The 13192-nt window shown below is 56.6% G+C and overlaps 1 protein-coding gene and 1 long non-coding RNA gene across 4 annotated transcripts; one reads left to right on the top strand and one right to left on the bottom strand.

Annotated features, from left to right (window-relative positions):
• Positions 1-104: 104 nt before the first annotated feature.
• Positions 105-5034, bottom strand: LOC118497598. Of its 2 annotated transcripts, XR_004900132.1 has the most exons (4): positions 4605-5034; positions 2933-3045; positions 1503-2673; positions 105-312 (listed from the first exon to the last, which is right to left on the bottom strand). It is a non-coding gene; the product is annotated as an uncharacterized LOC118497598 (long non-coding RNA). The 2 variants fall into 2 exon arrangements; XR_004900131.1 differs by lacking the exon at positions 105-312 and having other exon boundaries at positions 1935-2137; positions 4605-5033.
• On the top strand, positions 2286-12717 carry BCAT2 (branched chain amino acid transaminase 2). 2 transcript variants are annotated; one of them, XM_028529531.2, is made up of 11 exons: positions 2286-2434; positions 5891-5965; positions 6289-6492; positions 8884-8994; positions 9075-9194; positions 9356-9519; positions 10518-10660; positions 10824-10909; positions 11131-11271; positions 11368-11442; positions 12292-12717. In XM_028529531.2, the coding sequence occupies exons 1-11, from the start codon at positions 2411-2413 to the stop codon at positions 12328-12330; spliced, it is 1182 nt and encodes a 393-aa protein (XP_028385332.1). In that variant the 5' UTR covers positions 2286-2410; the 3' UTR covers positions 12331-12717. The 2 variants fall into 2 exon arrangements, with proteins under 2 accessions (XP_028385332.1, XP_035868405.1); XM_036012512.1 differs by lacking the exon at positions 2286-2434 and adding an exon at positions 3010-3088.
• Positions 12718-13192: the final 475 nt, after the last annotated feature.

Here is a 13192-nt window from a genome sequence, read left to right as displayed (position 1 = left end):
CACATGAAAGGCAACCACACACTGATGCTTCTATCTCTTTCTTCCTTCCCCTCTCTAAAAAAATAAAATAAAATCTTTTCAAAAAGCAGTTTGCAGCCAAAAGGAGGAAGTCATCATTACATTTATTTTCGGTCCACACTGCCACCGCATGCCCCCCACTCTAGCCCTAAGCTTGGCCTCCACCCGAGGGACTGCAACTCCCAGCAGACCTTGCAGCAGGAGCTTCTCGCCTGGGGCCCCAGGGAAAAGTGTTGCAGGTTGGCTTCACCAGTGACCCAGTTAAAAGGTTCGCAGGGGAGAGTCAATTAGGCTCTAATTAGGAGATAACGCAGGAGATGAAGCCAAAGGGCCTCCTGTTTGTTCTCGGCCCCTAGTGGAGCGGTAGGGTGGCCGGCGCTAGGAGTTCTGAGGGCCGGGGAGGCTGGGGATTGAGACTGCTGGGGCAGAGAAAGGAAGAGCTGGGGGTGGGGATTTCTGGGTTTGGGGGAGGAGGAAACGGGGCGGGTAGGAAACTGGGGGCCTCGGTCTCCCCTGCTTTGGAAGGCAGACTCTGGACTGCCCCCGCCCCCGGGGCGCTGTGCCCAGTCGGGGGTGTGTCCCCCAGGTGTGGGGGTGGAACTGCATGGCTGCTGTGGATTGGCAGCTGCGGGGGGTGTGAGGTAGTCGCTGATTGGCAGAGGCGTGACCAAGCAGTCCTTTTTCATTTTTCATTTTTATTTTTAGAGACAGCGGAAGGGAGGGAGTAGCAGGGAGAGAAACATCGAGGTGTGAGATACATCAATCCGTTGCTTCTCGCACGCCGCAACCGGGAACTGAGCCCGAAACCTAGGCATGCGCCCTAATTGGGAATCGGTTCGCAGGCCGGGGACTCACAGCAGCCAGGGCCCAAGCAGTCTTGCGGGCACCGCCCTCCGCGACAGCCCCTGGCGGGATGGTGAGGCGGGGAGGGTTGAAAGCTGGGAGACACCCTGCCAGGGGAATGTTTGGAATTTGACTGTGCCTGTGGCTGTTCCGGCTGGGGAACAGAATCTGGGGACAAAACTTTCCAGAGTAGGTCTATGGTGGGATCGTGGCTTTGGGCTTGAGTTTGAGGATACAGTAGGAACAATCGTTTGGAGTCACAATAACCCGGATGCAGGAGTTGGGGGAACTCTGGTCACGGAAGGTTTGGGAGGCACAGTGACTGCGGAGCAATTGGCTGACTCTGTCCCTGGGGGTTCTGCAGTTGGGGAAACTCTCAGGAAGGGGGAGGGGAGGCGGGCAAGCAGGGAATCCTTGCTCTAGAAGCTATTACAGGCTCATTGATAAGTTGGGGAATTGACCATTTTCGGGATCCATTCATGAAAAGGACTGGAAGGAGGCATGGTGAGCCATGTGTGTTTTTATGGCTTAAAAAAGGACAGAAAAACTATTCAAACAGGGTTTTTGCCTGCAACCCCTTCATCCCTGCCAGCCACCCTCTTCAGAGGCCTTTTCCCAAAGTCCTTACCCTTTTCATTTACGTGATACTCACCCACCGACACGTAGAGTGTGCTTTTCCCTTTCACCAAGGAAAGGATGGAGATCTGCAAAGGTGCTGGCCTTTCTTCTCTTACTGATCCGGGAACTCAAGTGTTAAAGATTTTAGCGTTAGTTAGCTGGCAGGCTCCAGTGACCGATGCTTGAGGAAAGCTGTTATTCCAGGAATTGCAATACATGACCTGCTGACTCCAGGAGGCTGACAAGCAATTCAAACTTTGTGCCCCAGGGGGCCTGATGCCACGGTGTTCCAGGGAGGCCGTGTCCAGGACACAGAGGAACTGTTGATCCACAGACAAAGAAGTACTGGGAAGATCGCCCCTCCGCCCCCTTGCCCCTCTGCAACCCTTCTCCAATTAAACTTTTCCCCCAAACCCCTCACCTACCCTTCCTCCTCCTAATAATAATAAAAAAGGCTGGTTTGAGATGGGATGTTAAGACGGATTTTAGGGTACACAACCCGCCGTCTTCTCAGACCGCCAGCATCTGAATAAAGCGCCCATGAAAATTCAATCCTTGTCTCTCCTTATTGGTTCTGATAGTGACGGGCAGCAGAAACGGCCGAGTTGGGCGATTTCATTAGGGGCTGCTTCTCCTCACTTCCGCTATGTGGCAGAACCTATTAAAATGCATCTTTGAAAACGCTGCATGCAAGCTCTTGAACGGCTGCAGCGGGACTGGAACAGACCCCGCAGGGGGCTGGGAGGAGGGAGTCTTCCCATTCGCTCTCAGTCCGGGGGTGCGTTCTAGCGCATGCGCTCTGCAGCAGACTCCTCTCCTCGAGGGCACCCGGTAATAATGGAATCTTGGGGCCTTCAGTGCGAGGGGGCGTGGACCGGGCGGGGCCGGACGCCTTAATCTGGAGCGGGCACAGTTCCCCGCCACACCGACCATGGCGGGAGCCGCACTGGGGCAGGTGGGTCCGCGGCGCCCACGCGCCGTGGGGCTGGAGAGCCCCCGCGGGGAGGCGCACTTCCGGGAGGACCACTCGGCGCAGCCCGTCCGGCCTGGCGCGGCTCCTCGGCACGGGGGTTCCGCTGCGGGGAGGCGCGGAGGAGCACGGGGGGGACCGCGTTGGATAAGGAGTACAGAGCTTTGGTGGGCGGTATCGGGTGCGGGGAGGTAATTGGCGGGAAGGAGACCGGGACGGGAGGTCTGAGAAGGGAAACGTGGAGGAGGGGACAGTTATCGGGGAGGCACGGGACTGGGTGGGGGACTAAGAAGGGAGACTCCAGCTCCCTTGTGGGGGCGCCAGGCTAGGCCCCCAGTACCTACAGGGGAGGGAATGGGCTGTAGGCGCAGAGGGCATCCTCAGGTCTGGACAGGGAATTGGATTCCAGGTTCTTTTTTTTCTTGGAACTAAAGGTTAAGATAGTTGTGTGCCAGAAACCCCTTATCTAATAAAGCTCCGCACCTGGGTTGGAGATGGAGGCGGATTCGCATTGTCAGAACCACACAGACGCTCCAGGCAAGACTGAAACAGTCCATTTTTGCTGATTTGACGTCAACCAGCAGAGTGCAGGAAGTCTATAATTTCAGAAAACAAGTTTTTTCAGTGGAGAAGGAAACAGTAAAAATTCCGAGAAGGGGAGGTCATTACAACCCATGACAGCTACAGCATAACCTTGGGAGTGGTGTTCTGCCACTCACTTTGAGCCTGACTGTGGCTGGGTCTCTTAATCCGGCTTGATGGAGAGCAGGGCGGATTTTTACTTTCTTGGCGTTTCAGTGACTAATGGAGACAGGCCTGGCTATGACTGGGGCACCCCAGGGGATTGTGGTGAGTCAGTCATGGGCAGTGACAGAGATGGTCTGGGGTTGGGCTGTGGAGAGTCTTGGACTGTCACAGGACGGTTCTGGTCTGTGATGGGGGAGTCCTGGGTTATAATGGGACAGTTCTACATGTGAAGGGACCAGTCCTGGGCTGTGACAAGGACAGTTTTGGGGTTTCACTGGGGCCATTTGGGGCTGTGATAGGGACAGTCCCTGGGTGAGACAAGGATAGCACTGCACTGTGATGGGGACTTTCTCTGGGCTGTGATGTGGGGGCCAGTCCTGAAGTGTGAAAGACAGTGCTAGCTAGACAGTGACAGAAACAACCCCAGGCTTTGATGGGGACACTCCCGGACTACATTGGGAGACAGGCCTGGATTGTGGTGGGGACGGTCCTAGGCTGTAATGAAAGAGCAGAGACTCTGCCCTGTGCCTACATCCCGCCCCCAACCTTCCTTGTTTCTTAATTCATCCCCATTACTTTTCCACTCTTTGTTCCAACGCCCATCTACCATCTAGGAGTCTCCTTGGCGCCCAGTCTCTATGACTTGGGGTGTCGGATGGTGGGGTGTCAGCTGAGTGAGACTCCTGCCCCTAGAGAAATGTCCTGGGAGGAGGAGGCAGTTTCTCCCAGTGCAACAGGGACTCTGTGGCCGGTGCAGATTTCTCATCTGAACTCGGACCAGCCCCTTCTCTGTGCTGTGGGTGTTTTTCTGCCCCTTTCTGTCTCTCCTGGATGCCTGTCTCTCTAAGTCAGTTTCTCTCCAGGTTGTCTGTGCTGTGGCCGACATCCAGTCTTCGTCTGTTGCCTTTTCCCTCGTCCTCTCCCTCGTGGCTCCTCTTTATCCTGCCCTTTCCATATGCTACCTTGATTTCTCCCAGCCTTACTTTCCCGGAGTTTCTCTCCCTCTTAGCTGTTGTTTTAGCCTCTCTCCTTATGATCATTTCTATTTTGGCATTCTCTAGGTCTTGTCTTCTTTCCAGTTTGTGTTTTCTATTTCTACGTCTCTCTTTCTCACTCTTGCTCTTCCCTACCTTACTGTCTTTTATTTTTGTCCATCTGCTTCCCTCTGCAGGCTGCTCTCTTGCCAACACACTGGCTGTCTCTGCCCAGCTGTGGGTATTCTGTTTCCTCTCGGACAGAAGCGTGGCCATAGGCTTATGCAGGCTACACATCGCCACCTAGCAGTCATGTGTCAGAGCAACACTCTAATCATGCCAGAAGCCCTTGGTGGGACACTATCCAGGGCTACTCCTCCGACTTGGTGGCCCAGACTTTAGGACATTGCAACCTCCCCCCCTCCATGACTCACCTACTGACCAGTCACCGCTGCCACTCACATCCATTCTCACTGGTTGGTGGCAGCTCATGCAGCTCACAGGCAGGAGCAGGCTAGGCTGTTGTCTCCCAGCCTCGGGACCCAGCTGTCTTCCTCCAGGGCCGGGGAAAGAGGCCTGTGAAGTCCATGAACATTGGGTAGAGGGCACCCTGCTGGCCACAGCCGGACCTGCTCACTCCTGCTGGCCTTGGGCAGGAGCACAGGAGAAGTGTTCATGTGGACAGTGTCCACTGATGACTGGGGTGGGTGGCCTCCAGGTCCACATGGCTACTACCCCTTAGTCCTGGGATCTGAAGGGACCTGGGATCACTGGGGTTCAAAGTGGGCAGGGGCTTCAAGTCATCCTAATTCAGTGGGTCTGATACCCTGGAAGAATGTAGACTTTGACTCCCGGGCCTGAGGGAGGGGGGCTGGGGGCCTGGACTCCCGGATCTGAGGGAGGAGGGCTGGGGGCCTGGACCCCTGGGTCTGGGGAGGAGGGCTGAAGGCCTGGACTCCCGGGTCTGAGGAAAGGTGAGGCTGGGAATCTGAATTCCTGGGTCTGAGGGAAGAGGGGGCAAGGGACATAGATCCTGGGTCCTGGGGGAGCATGACCTAGAGGTCCCCCACTTTTCTAGCTCTTATCAGAATCTGGGTCCCCCAGAGAGGCCTTCACTTACCTGCATACCTTCCCTCATCGTCTTCTGTCGTCTTCTGTCTGAACCGGTCTCAGGGCTGGGGCCAAAGTTCTGTGTGGTGGGAGGTGCCTGTGTTTGACTTTGCCCCGCATGGAGGAGGGAATGGGAGCGGAGTCAGCACTTTCTAGGGATGGCCCGCATGGGGACAGGGAGGGACTTGGCCTCTTCCAGGATCCCTTTCTGCTGCCTGCTAATCAGGACAGAGCAAAAGACTTGGCCAGCCCTGGCTGGGTGGCCCAGTTGGTTGCAGCGTTGTCTTGTATACCTAAGAGCTGCAGGTTGGATTCCTGGTCAGGGCAGTTGCCTGGGTTTCGGGTCCCATCCCTGGTCGGGGTGCAAGCAGGAAGCGGCTGATCTCTCTCTCCCTTCCTCTGTCTCTAACGTCAGTAAAACATATCCTTGGGTGAGGGTTTATAAAAACAAGCCTTGGCCAGACCGTACTCCCCATTTAGAGTGCTCTGGGCTGGGACAGAGTAGGCCAGAGGGACCTCCCATGTGAAGGAGGTGGCGAAGGCATTGCCAGGGCTTTGGCGCTCTCTCTGTCTCCTGGCCTCACCGCCTTTCTTCCGTCCCCATCCCCAGATCTGGGCCCGAAAACTTTTCCCTGTCCCTTGGCTTCTGTGTGGGCCCAGAAGATATGCCTCATCCAGCTTCAAGGTAAAAGGAGGGGACTAAACTTTTGGATCCCAAGAAAGAGGGGCTGGGGGCCTGAACTGCAGGATCTGGGGAAGGAGGGGGCTGGGAATGGGCTTTGGGAATCTCTAAAAGATCCAGGGTTCAAAGGCCAAGGTAGGTGGCAATCAGGTAGCCTAACTGCCTGCCTTATGGCTATGGGAAAGAGTTGAAACTGCATGTTCCAGAAGCCACTGGAGCCTCCTCCCTGTGGGTCTTGGCCCCAGGGACTCGTGGGAGTTGTAGTTTTTTCAGTTTGGAAGTTGTGTCCAGATTCCAGGACACCTGGGTCCCCTTCTCTTTCTCAGGCTGCAGACTTGCAGCTGGAAATGACACAGAAGCCTCATAAGAAGCCCGGCCCCGGCGAGACCCTGGTGTTTGGGAAGACGTTCACCGACCACATGCTGTTGGTGGAATGGACGGAGAACAAGGGCTGGAGCCAGCCCCGAATCCAGCCCTTCCAGAACTTCTCGCTGCACCCGGCCTGCTCGGCTCTCCACTACTCACTGCAGGTGGCGTGACAGCTGCTCTCCCTGTCTCTCTCTGCATCTCTTCCCTCTCGCTCTGTCTGTGGCCGTGTCCCCTACCCTGGGTCTGCTTTCTGTGTGTTTCCTCTTTCTGTGTGCGCATCATCTGTCTTCGGAGGCTTCTCACATCCCGGGCCATGTGTTGGGGTCTGCGGGATCCCCCACCTGAGCAGATCCAGTTCCTTCGCTTGAAAACTGCATATTTTGTTTACACGTGAGTGTGATCTGCACTCTGATAGTGGCAGCTGAGGCATCGTGGGGGGCCAGGAGAGGAACCCAGTTTTACCAATACCTTGAAAGAAAGTGGGGTCTGTCTGAGAAAAGAGGGGAATGTAGGGCATCAGAGGGAGAGGGGACAGCCAGTACAGAGACAATACAAAGAAGAGCCCACCATATTTTGGGGGATCGTGGGACTGGAGTGTGGTGCATGAGGCTGAGGGTGTCATCAGGGCCGCTGAGGGGCTGGAACCTTGTCAAAGATGCTGGGAGCCCTGGCTGGTATGGCTCAGTAGATTGGGTGCCAGCCAGCGAACCAAATGGTGGCCGGTTCGATTCCCAGTCAGGGCACATGCCTGGACTGTGGGCCAGGCCCCCAGTAGGGGACACACGAGAGGCAACCATACATTGATGTTTCTCTCCCTCCCTCCCTTCCTCTCTTTCTAAAAATAAATAAAATCTTAAAAAAAAAAAAGGTATCGGGAGCCATGGAGGCTGTGAGCAGGGCAGAGCCCCTGTGGGCACATGTGGGGATGAGCTGGAGTCTGGAGACTGGATGCCAGCAGGCCAGGCTGGGGGCAGGTCCAGACAGGGAAAATAGGGAGACTTGGAGGCCTGAGCTGGGGGATGAATCGGAGGGGACAGGACAGAGGTCTGGGGACATGAGGGATTGGCTGGCTGGGTGAGAGATAGGACGGGAGGGCTGAGGATGGTGCGCCCAGAGGTCTGGTCAGGTGACCAGGTTGTTGATGGGACTGTGTTCGCATGGGTACTCGGGAGGCTGGTCGGCTTTGCAGGGCTTGGTGGCAGGCCTGTGAGGAGAGAGGTCCAGATGACGTTTGGTTTGTGACTTAAATCTATGGCTGAAGGCAAGTCTTCCCGGGGAGCTGTAGTTGTAAGGATTTGAATGAACGTAGTACAGCTCTAGTAGCTGGTGTGTAGCCGAGTAATTTTTGTTCCCTCGGGTACGGTTCTGTGACATTAGGCATGTTTTTCCATTAAGAATTTTGAGGGTTGCCTTGGCCGGTGTGGCTCAGTTGGTTGGAGCGTCGTTCTGCAAAGGGAAAGGTTGCCAGATGGATTCCCAGTCAGGGCACCTGCCGGGGTTGCAGGTTCTGCCCTGGTTGCCGAGCCTATGAAAAGGCAATGAGTCAATGTTCCTCTCGAATGGCTGTTTCCCTCGTCTTTCTCCCTTCCTTCCCCTCTCTCTAATTTTTTAACAGCATTTGTATTATGAGGAGCTTCAAACAAAAGCAGAATGATAGGACCTGCCCCACCCCTCCCCCATCACCTTGCTTCACCAATTAAGGTGGTTGGTCACCATCTTGTTTAATCTGGACTTCCTCCTTTCTGTAGGGTTTTTCAGCGAATCCTGGGCATTGTATTATCTCACGTATAGCTATTTCGGTGTTTCTTTAAAACACAGGGGCTCTTTATTTTATTTATTCCTAGGCAGAAAGAAAGGGAGAGAAACATCAATGTGTGGTTGCCTCCCATGCACCCCCTACTGGGGATCATGCCCGCAAACCAGGCATGTGCCCTGACTGGGAATCGAACCAGCAACCCCTTGGGTTGCCGGCCATCGCTCAGTCTACTGAGCCACACCAGCCTGGGTAACACGAATTCCTTTTTTTCTTTTTTAAGATTTTATTTATTTATTTTTAGAGAGGGAAGGGGGGAGAGAGAGAGAGAGAGAGAGAGAGAGAGAGAGAGAACACATCAATGTGCGGTTGCTGGTGGCTGTGGCCAGCAACCCAGTCATGTACCCTGACTGGGAATCGAACCTGCGACACTTTGGTTCGCAGCCCATGCTCAATCCACTGAGCTATGCCACCCAGAGTTACAAAGATTCTTTAAAAACATAACTCCAACGCCATCAGCAGTCCTGAGAAAGAGACACCTTAAGTAGCACGTTCTCTCAGCACCTCCATCTCTGGGTGGCTCTGTTCTGCTTTCTCTGGTCTCTGTCCTTTGCTTTCTTGATCGTCTGTGTCTTGTCTCTCTGGGTCTCTCTTTTCTCTCTCCCCCTCTCCCTCTGCGTGTCCAGCGGGTCCGTCCCTCCCCAGCTGTGTCTGCTTTTGCGTCCCTATGCCCGGGCATCAGGCTGCTTCTCCCTGTCTCTCACTGTCTCTTCCTGACTGTCAGCGGTGATCCCCGCAGCTCTTCGAGGGCATGAAGGCGTTCAGAGGCAGCGACCGGGAGGTGCGCCTCTTCCGACCCTGGCTCAACATGGACCGCATGCTGCGCTCCGCTCTGCGCCTGTGCCTGCCGGTGAGCGGCCCTGGACGCCCTGGGCTGGGAGGGCGAGGGGTGCGGCCAGGGCCCCCCTGACGCGTCTGAGTCCCGTGCAGAGTTTCGACAAGGATGAGTTCCTGGAGTGCATCCGCCGGCTCGTGGAGGTGGACAAGGACTGGGTTCCGGACAGCCCCGGCGCCAGCCTCTACGTGCGCCCTTTGTTCCTTGGGAACGAGGTGGGTCTGACTCTCAGTGCCGGGAGGCAGTGGGGCTAGGGAACCAGACTGGGGTGGGGGAATCCTAAAGGGCAGCGCTGGGAACCCAGACTCCTGGTTCATGGGTGGGGCGCGAGGCCTGGACTCCTAGGGTACCGATGACCCCCTTCTGCCCATCGCAGCCCTCGCTAGGGGTCGCCAGATCTACGAGAGCCCTTCTGTCCGTCATTCTCTGCCCTGTGGGCTCCTACTTCCCCGGAGACGCTCTGAACCCTGTCTCCCTCCTGGCCGACCCAGCATTCATCCGCGCCTGGGTGGGCGGGGTCGGAGACTGCAAGCTGGGTGGGTAAGTAGTCCCGCCCTCACGCTGCCGAGCTGCTCCCTTGGACGTCAGAGACACTGGGTGTAGTGCGGTGCTTTGGGCTGTGTCTTGGATGTCCATTGCCCTCCCTGTCCTGATTCACATGGTTGAGGATGGCTCTGTCCACAAATTGGGATGTGAGGTGGTGAGTGCGCGCGCATGTGGGATGTTCAGGAGTGAGGGGGGCGGGGGAGGAATGGGGGAATAGCGGGGATTGGGTGGGTGGAGGTAAGTAGGGAAACCGGTACTGGTCCCTTGGGAAGCTTCCGGAAATAAAGGTCACACTTAGTTCGTTGGTTTCACCGCCCGGGGTCGCCTCCCCTGAATATGCAGGCTTGCCCCCCTCCCCAGCTCTCCTAGGCCCTCATGCCTCCAGCGCCCTCGGCCCTGCGTTTGATCTTTCTCTGTAAGTTAGTCTCACCGCGGCCTTGGTTCAGGGCAGCAGAGAGGGGCTTCTGGTTGGTGATCAGAGCGGAGAATGGGGTAGCAAGTGTGGTCACAGCTGGGAGTTCATTCAGGTCATTTCAAACACACACCGCATGGGGTGTCCTGGGGCCCAGGCCCTGCGCTGAGTGGAGGGGGCTCCGCAGATGAGTCAGATCCACCCGGCCCTCCAGGGTGCCCCCACCCCCCACGGGGGGACCCCCAGTGTCCGGGGCAGCATGACCCCTGATGGAGGCGACTGGGGCATTTGCAGAGTGTTCACGGAGGAGCTGAGTCTTAAGGGTGGGAAGGAGATGGTTTCCTAGGTACAAAGATGGTAAACAGTTTCTAATCTGTGGGAGGGCCGAGTCACCGCCGTAGTCCGGTGCAGGCCAGGCCCCGAACTCCAGACCGAGGGGCTGTGACCCTGTCCCGGAGGTGCTGGGAGCCCCAGAGAGCTGGGAGCCGGTGCGGACCAGGGTCAGCCCTGGTGTGGAAGAACTCATCTAGGGCTACGCTGTGGTCGGCTCGCCCTCGCCGACCATGTTGCCCTTCCCTAGGAACTATGGGCCCACAGTGTTCGTGCAGCAGGAGGCGAAAAATAAGGGCTGTGAACAGGTCCTCTGGCTGTACGGGCCTGACCACCAACTGACCGAGGTGGGCACCATGAACATCTTCATCCACTGGACCCACGAGGATGGGGGTGAGCCCACCGCGCCCCTGCCTGTGCCCTGATGGAAGTGGGCAGTGACCTAATTCCTCGCAGATTGCAGCCCTCAGGGATTGGAGTGGGGTGGCTCCCTAAGAGAATGGGAGGGAGCACACAAGGGTGTGACTGACACCCCCATCCCTTACACCCGACCCAGTGCTGGAGCTGGTGACCCCCCCACTGGACGGTGTCATCTTGCCTGGAGTGGTCAGACAGAGTCTGCTGGACATGGCTCGGACCTGGGTGAGGGTGTGATGGGGTCCGGGTCCTGCTCTCTTGGGGGCCGGTGTATTGGGGGCTGGGGTGGGAGCTGGGGTACACTGGCTTGTCTCTGTCCCCCTCTCTCTGGTGTCTGTCCCCCACCCCTTGGGTCTCTGTCTTTCTCACCATCTTCAGGGCGGGAGAGGCAGGTGTCCGCAGCAGGGCAGTGCCCTGGGCTCACAAATCCGCCCCTCGCCCTGCAGGGTGAGTTCCGGGTGGTAGAGCGTAAGATCACCATGAAGGACTTTCTGCGGGCACTGGACGAGGGCCGGGTTCTTGAAGTCTTTGGCTCTGGCACCGCTTGCCAGGTGTGCCCAGTAAATCGAATCCTGTACCAGGGCAAGGTGAGGTAGGGCTGCCCCTGGGGATGGGAGAGGAGACGGGAAAGGAGACATGGCAGGAGCCCGTGCTTCACCACGGGGATGCGGCTTCTTCCCCAGGACCTCCACATCCCCACCATGGAAAACGGGCCCGAGCTCGTCCTCCGCTTCCACAAGGAGCTGAAGGCCATCCAGGTAAGGTGCACTTGCTGGGAGGTGGGCTGGTTGCTGGTTCCCCAGAGAAGTTCACGTCCTATGAGCCTCTGGACTGAGAGCTCATCTCCCCCCCACCCCCCAGTAGTCCCACCAGATGATAATGACACTCCCATCGGCATCTGGGCCCCTGCCTGAGTCCACCTGCCTTGAGCTTCTGTGGCCTAGAACACCCCTTGGGGCTCAGTGGCCCTTTCCTATAGCTTCTGTAGCCCTAGCATGAGAAACCCCTTTCCCCCAACCCCTGAGGACCCCCACTGTCCTTCCGATGGGAGAAACCCCCTTCCCACGAGCCTGTGGGACTTTAAGGCAGCCTCTGGCCACAGAAGTCCACTCCCCATGGATTCCCCTGGAGCCCTGGGCTATCCATTTGGCCTGAGAAGGCTCTGATACAAGCCTCTAGACCCAGGGCTGTTTCCTCTCATGAGCCTCTGGAACTATTTCCATTCGTCTGAGCCAAGATTATCTTTCTGGGCAACGCCGGGGCTCAATTCCTGGCACTTGAGCTAGAGCTTCTGGAAACTCAGTAGAAGCATTGGGTCTTACAATTTCTCCTCTCTTGACTGCCCGGGTTTCTCCAGTGCTTTTTTCCAAGAGCCTTCAGGGGCTTAGAATAACTCCTTTGCAGCCCTACACCTCCCTGAAGCTTCTGCAGGGTCCTGGCAATGATCCCCCCTCCGCACGATCCAGGGTGGGCCTCTGGGGAGTTGACTACATCTCCTAGGAGGGCCTGGGGTGCAACTCCGCCTGCACTGAGCCCGGGATGCCCCAGGGCCTGCTGGGAATTGCAGTGGGATTGCCCTCTCACGCTCTGCTTCCCTTGCCCTGCAGTATGGAGGAAAAGCCCACGAGTGGATGCTGCCGGTGTGACGCTGCGGACCGTGCCTGGCCACTGCGGAATCCGCCTGTAGCATCTAATCCCAGCCGGTTCATCACCACCTCTCCACCACTGGTTCTCCTCAAGTGCAATAAGGAAAAGGCCGGGGGGGCCCGAACCTGGGTCTCTGGCGCCCCCTCGTGGTCGGTACACTCCCAAAGCCATAAGGGCCGATCCAGGCGTCTGGGCCCATAGCTCCGTCTCTCAGGCCTGGGGGATTGGGTTCCCCGCTGCTCTGTGTGCTGAGGGGTCAAGTAAACTCCTTGGCCCCGACTCCGCACCTCTCTCCGTTCTGTTCTCAGGCTGGATCTCCCAAGTGCTGCCCTTGATTTTTTTTTCTCTTCTTGCTGCAATTTTGAAATAAAATACCAAAAACCAAGGCATTAGCTGTCATCTCCAGTGATGCAGCAACTCAGGGACGCTAGGGTCCCAACCGGGAGTCGCGGTCCTTGGTGTGTTCATTTTCAGTCCTCGCTCACAACGCCCTGGCGGTTTCTCTGACGTGGAAGATGCTTCCGCTTCATCACGGACTGGACTTAATTGCTTCCCCTGCTGACCTGCGCCTCCCGGACTTCCCCACCCTGGGGACAGGCCCACTGTACATGCAGTCACGGGGCCACCCTTAGGGTGAAGAAGGGAATTTGGGGTATATATATTCACATTTCAGATAACACGTTGTAGAGAGCTTCTCTTTCAAAAAGAATTTCCTAATAACTGTGACCTCGGGGAAGGGAAGTGAGGTCACCTTCCTTAGCCTCAGTTTTCTGATTAAAAAAAAATTGATCGATTTCAGAGAGAGAGAAAAATATTGATTTATTATTTCACTTAGTTTATGGGCTCACTGGTTAATTTTTG

Source organism: Phyllostomus discolor, chromosome 12, assembly GCF_004126475.2.
Source record: "Phyllostomus discolor isolate MPI-MPIP mPhyDis1 chromosome 12, mPhyDis1.pri.v3, whole genome shotgun sequence".
NCBI classification, from domain to species: Eukaryota; Metazoa; Chordata; class Mammalia; order Chiroptera; family Phyllostomidae; genus Phyllostomus; species Phyllostomus discolor.
Note: the sequence above shows the minus strand (reverse complement) of the source record. Positions and strands in the feature narration are given on the sequence as shown.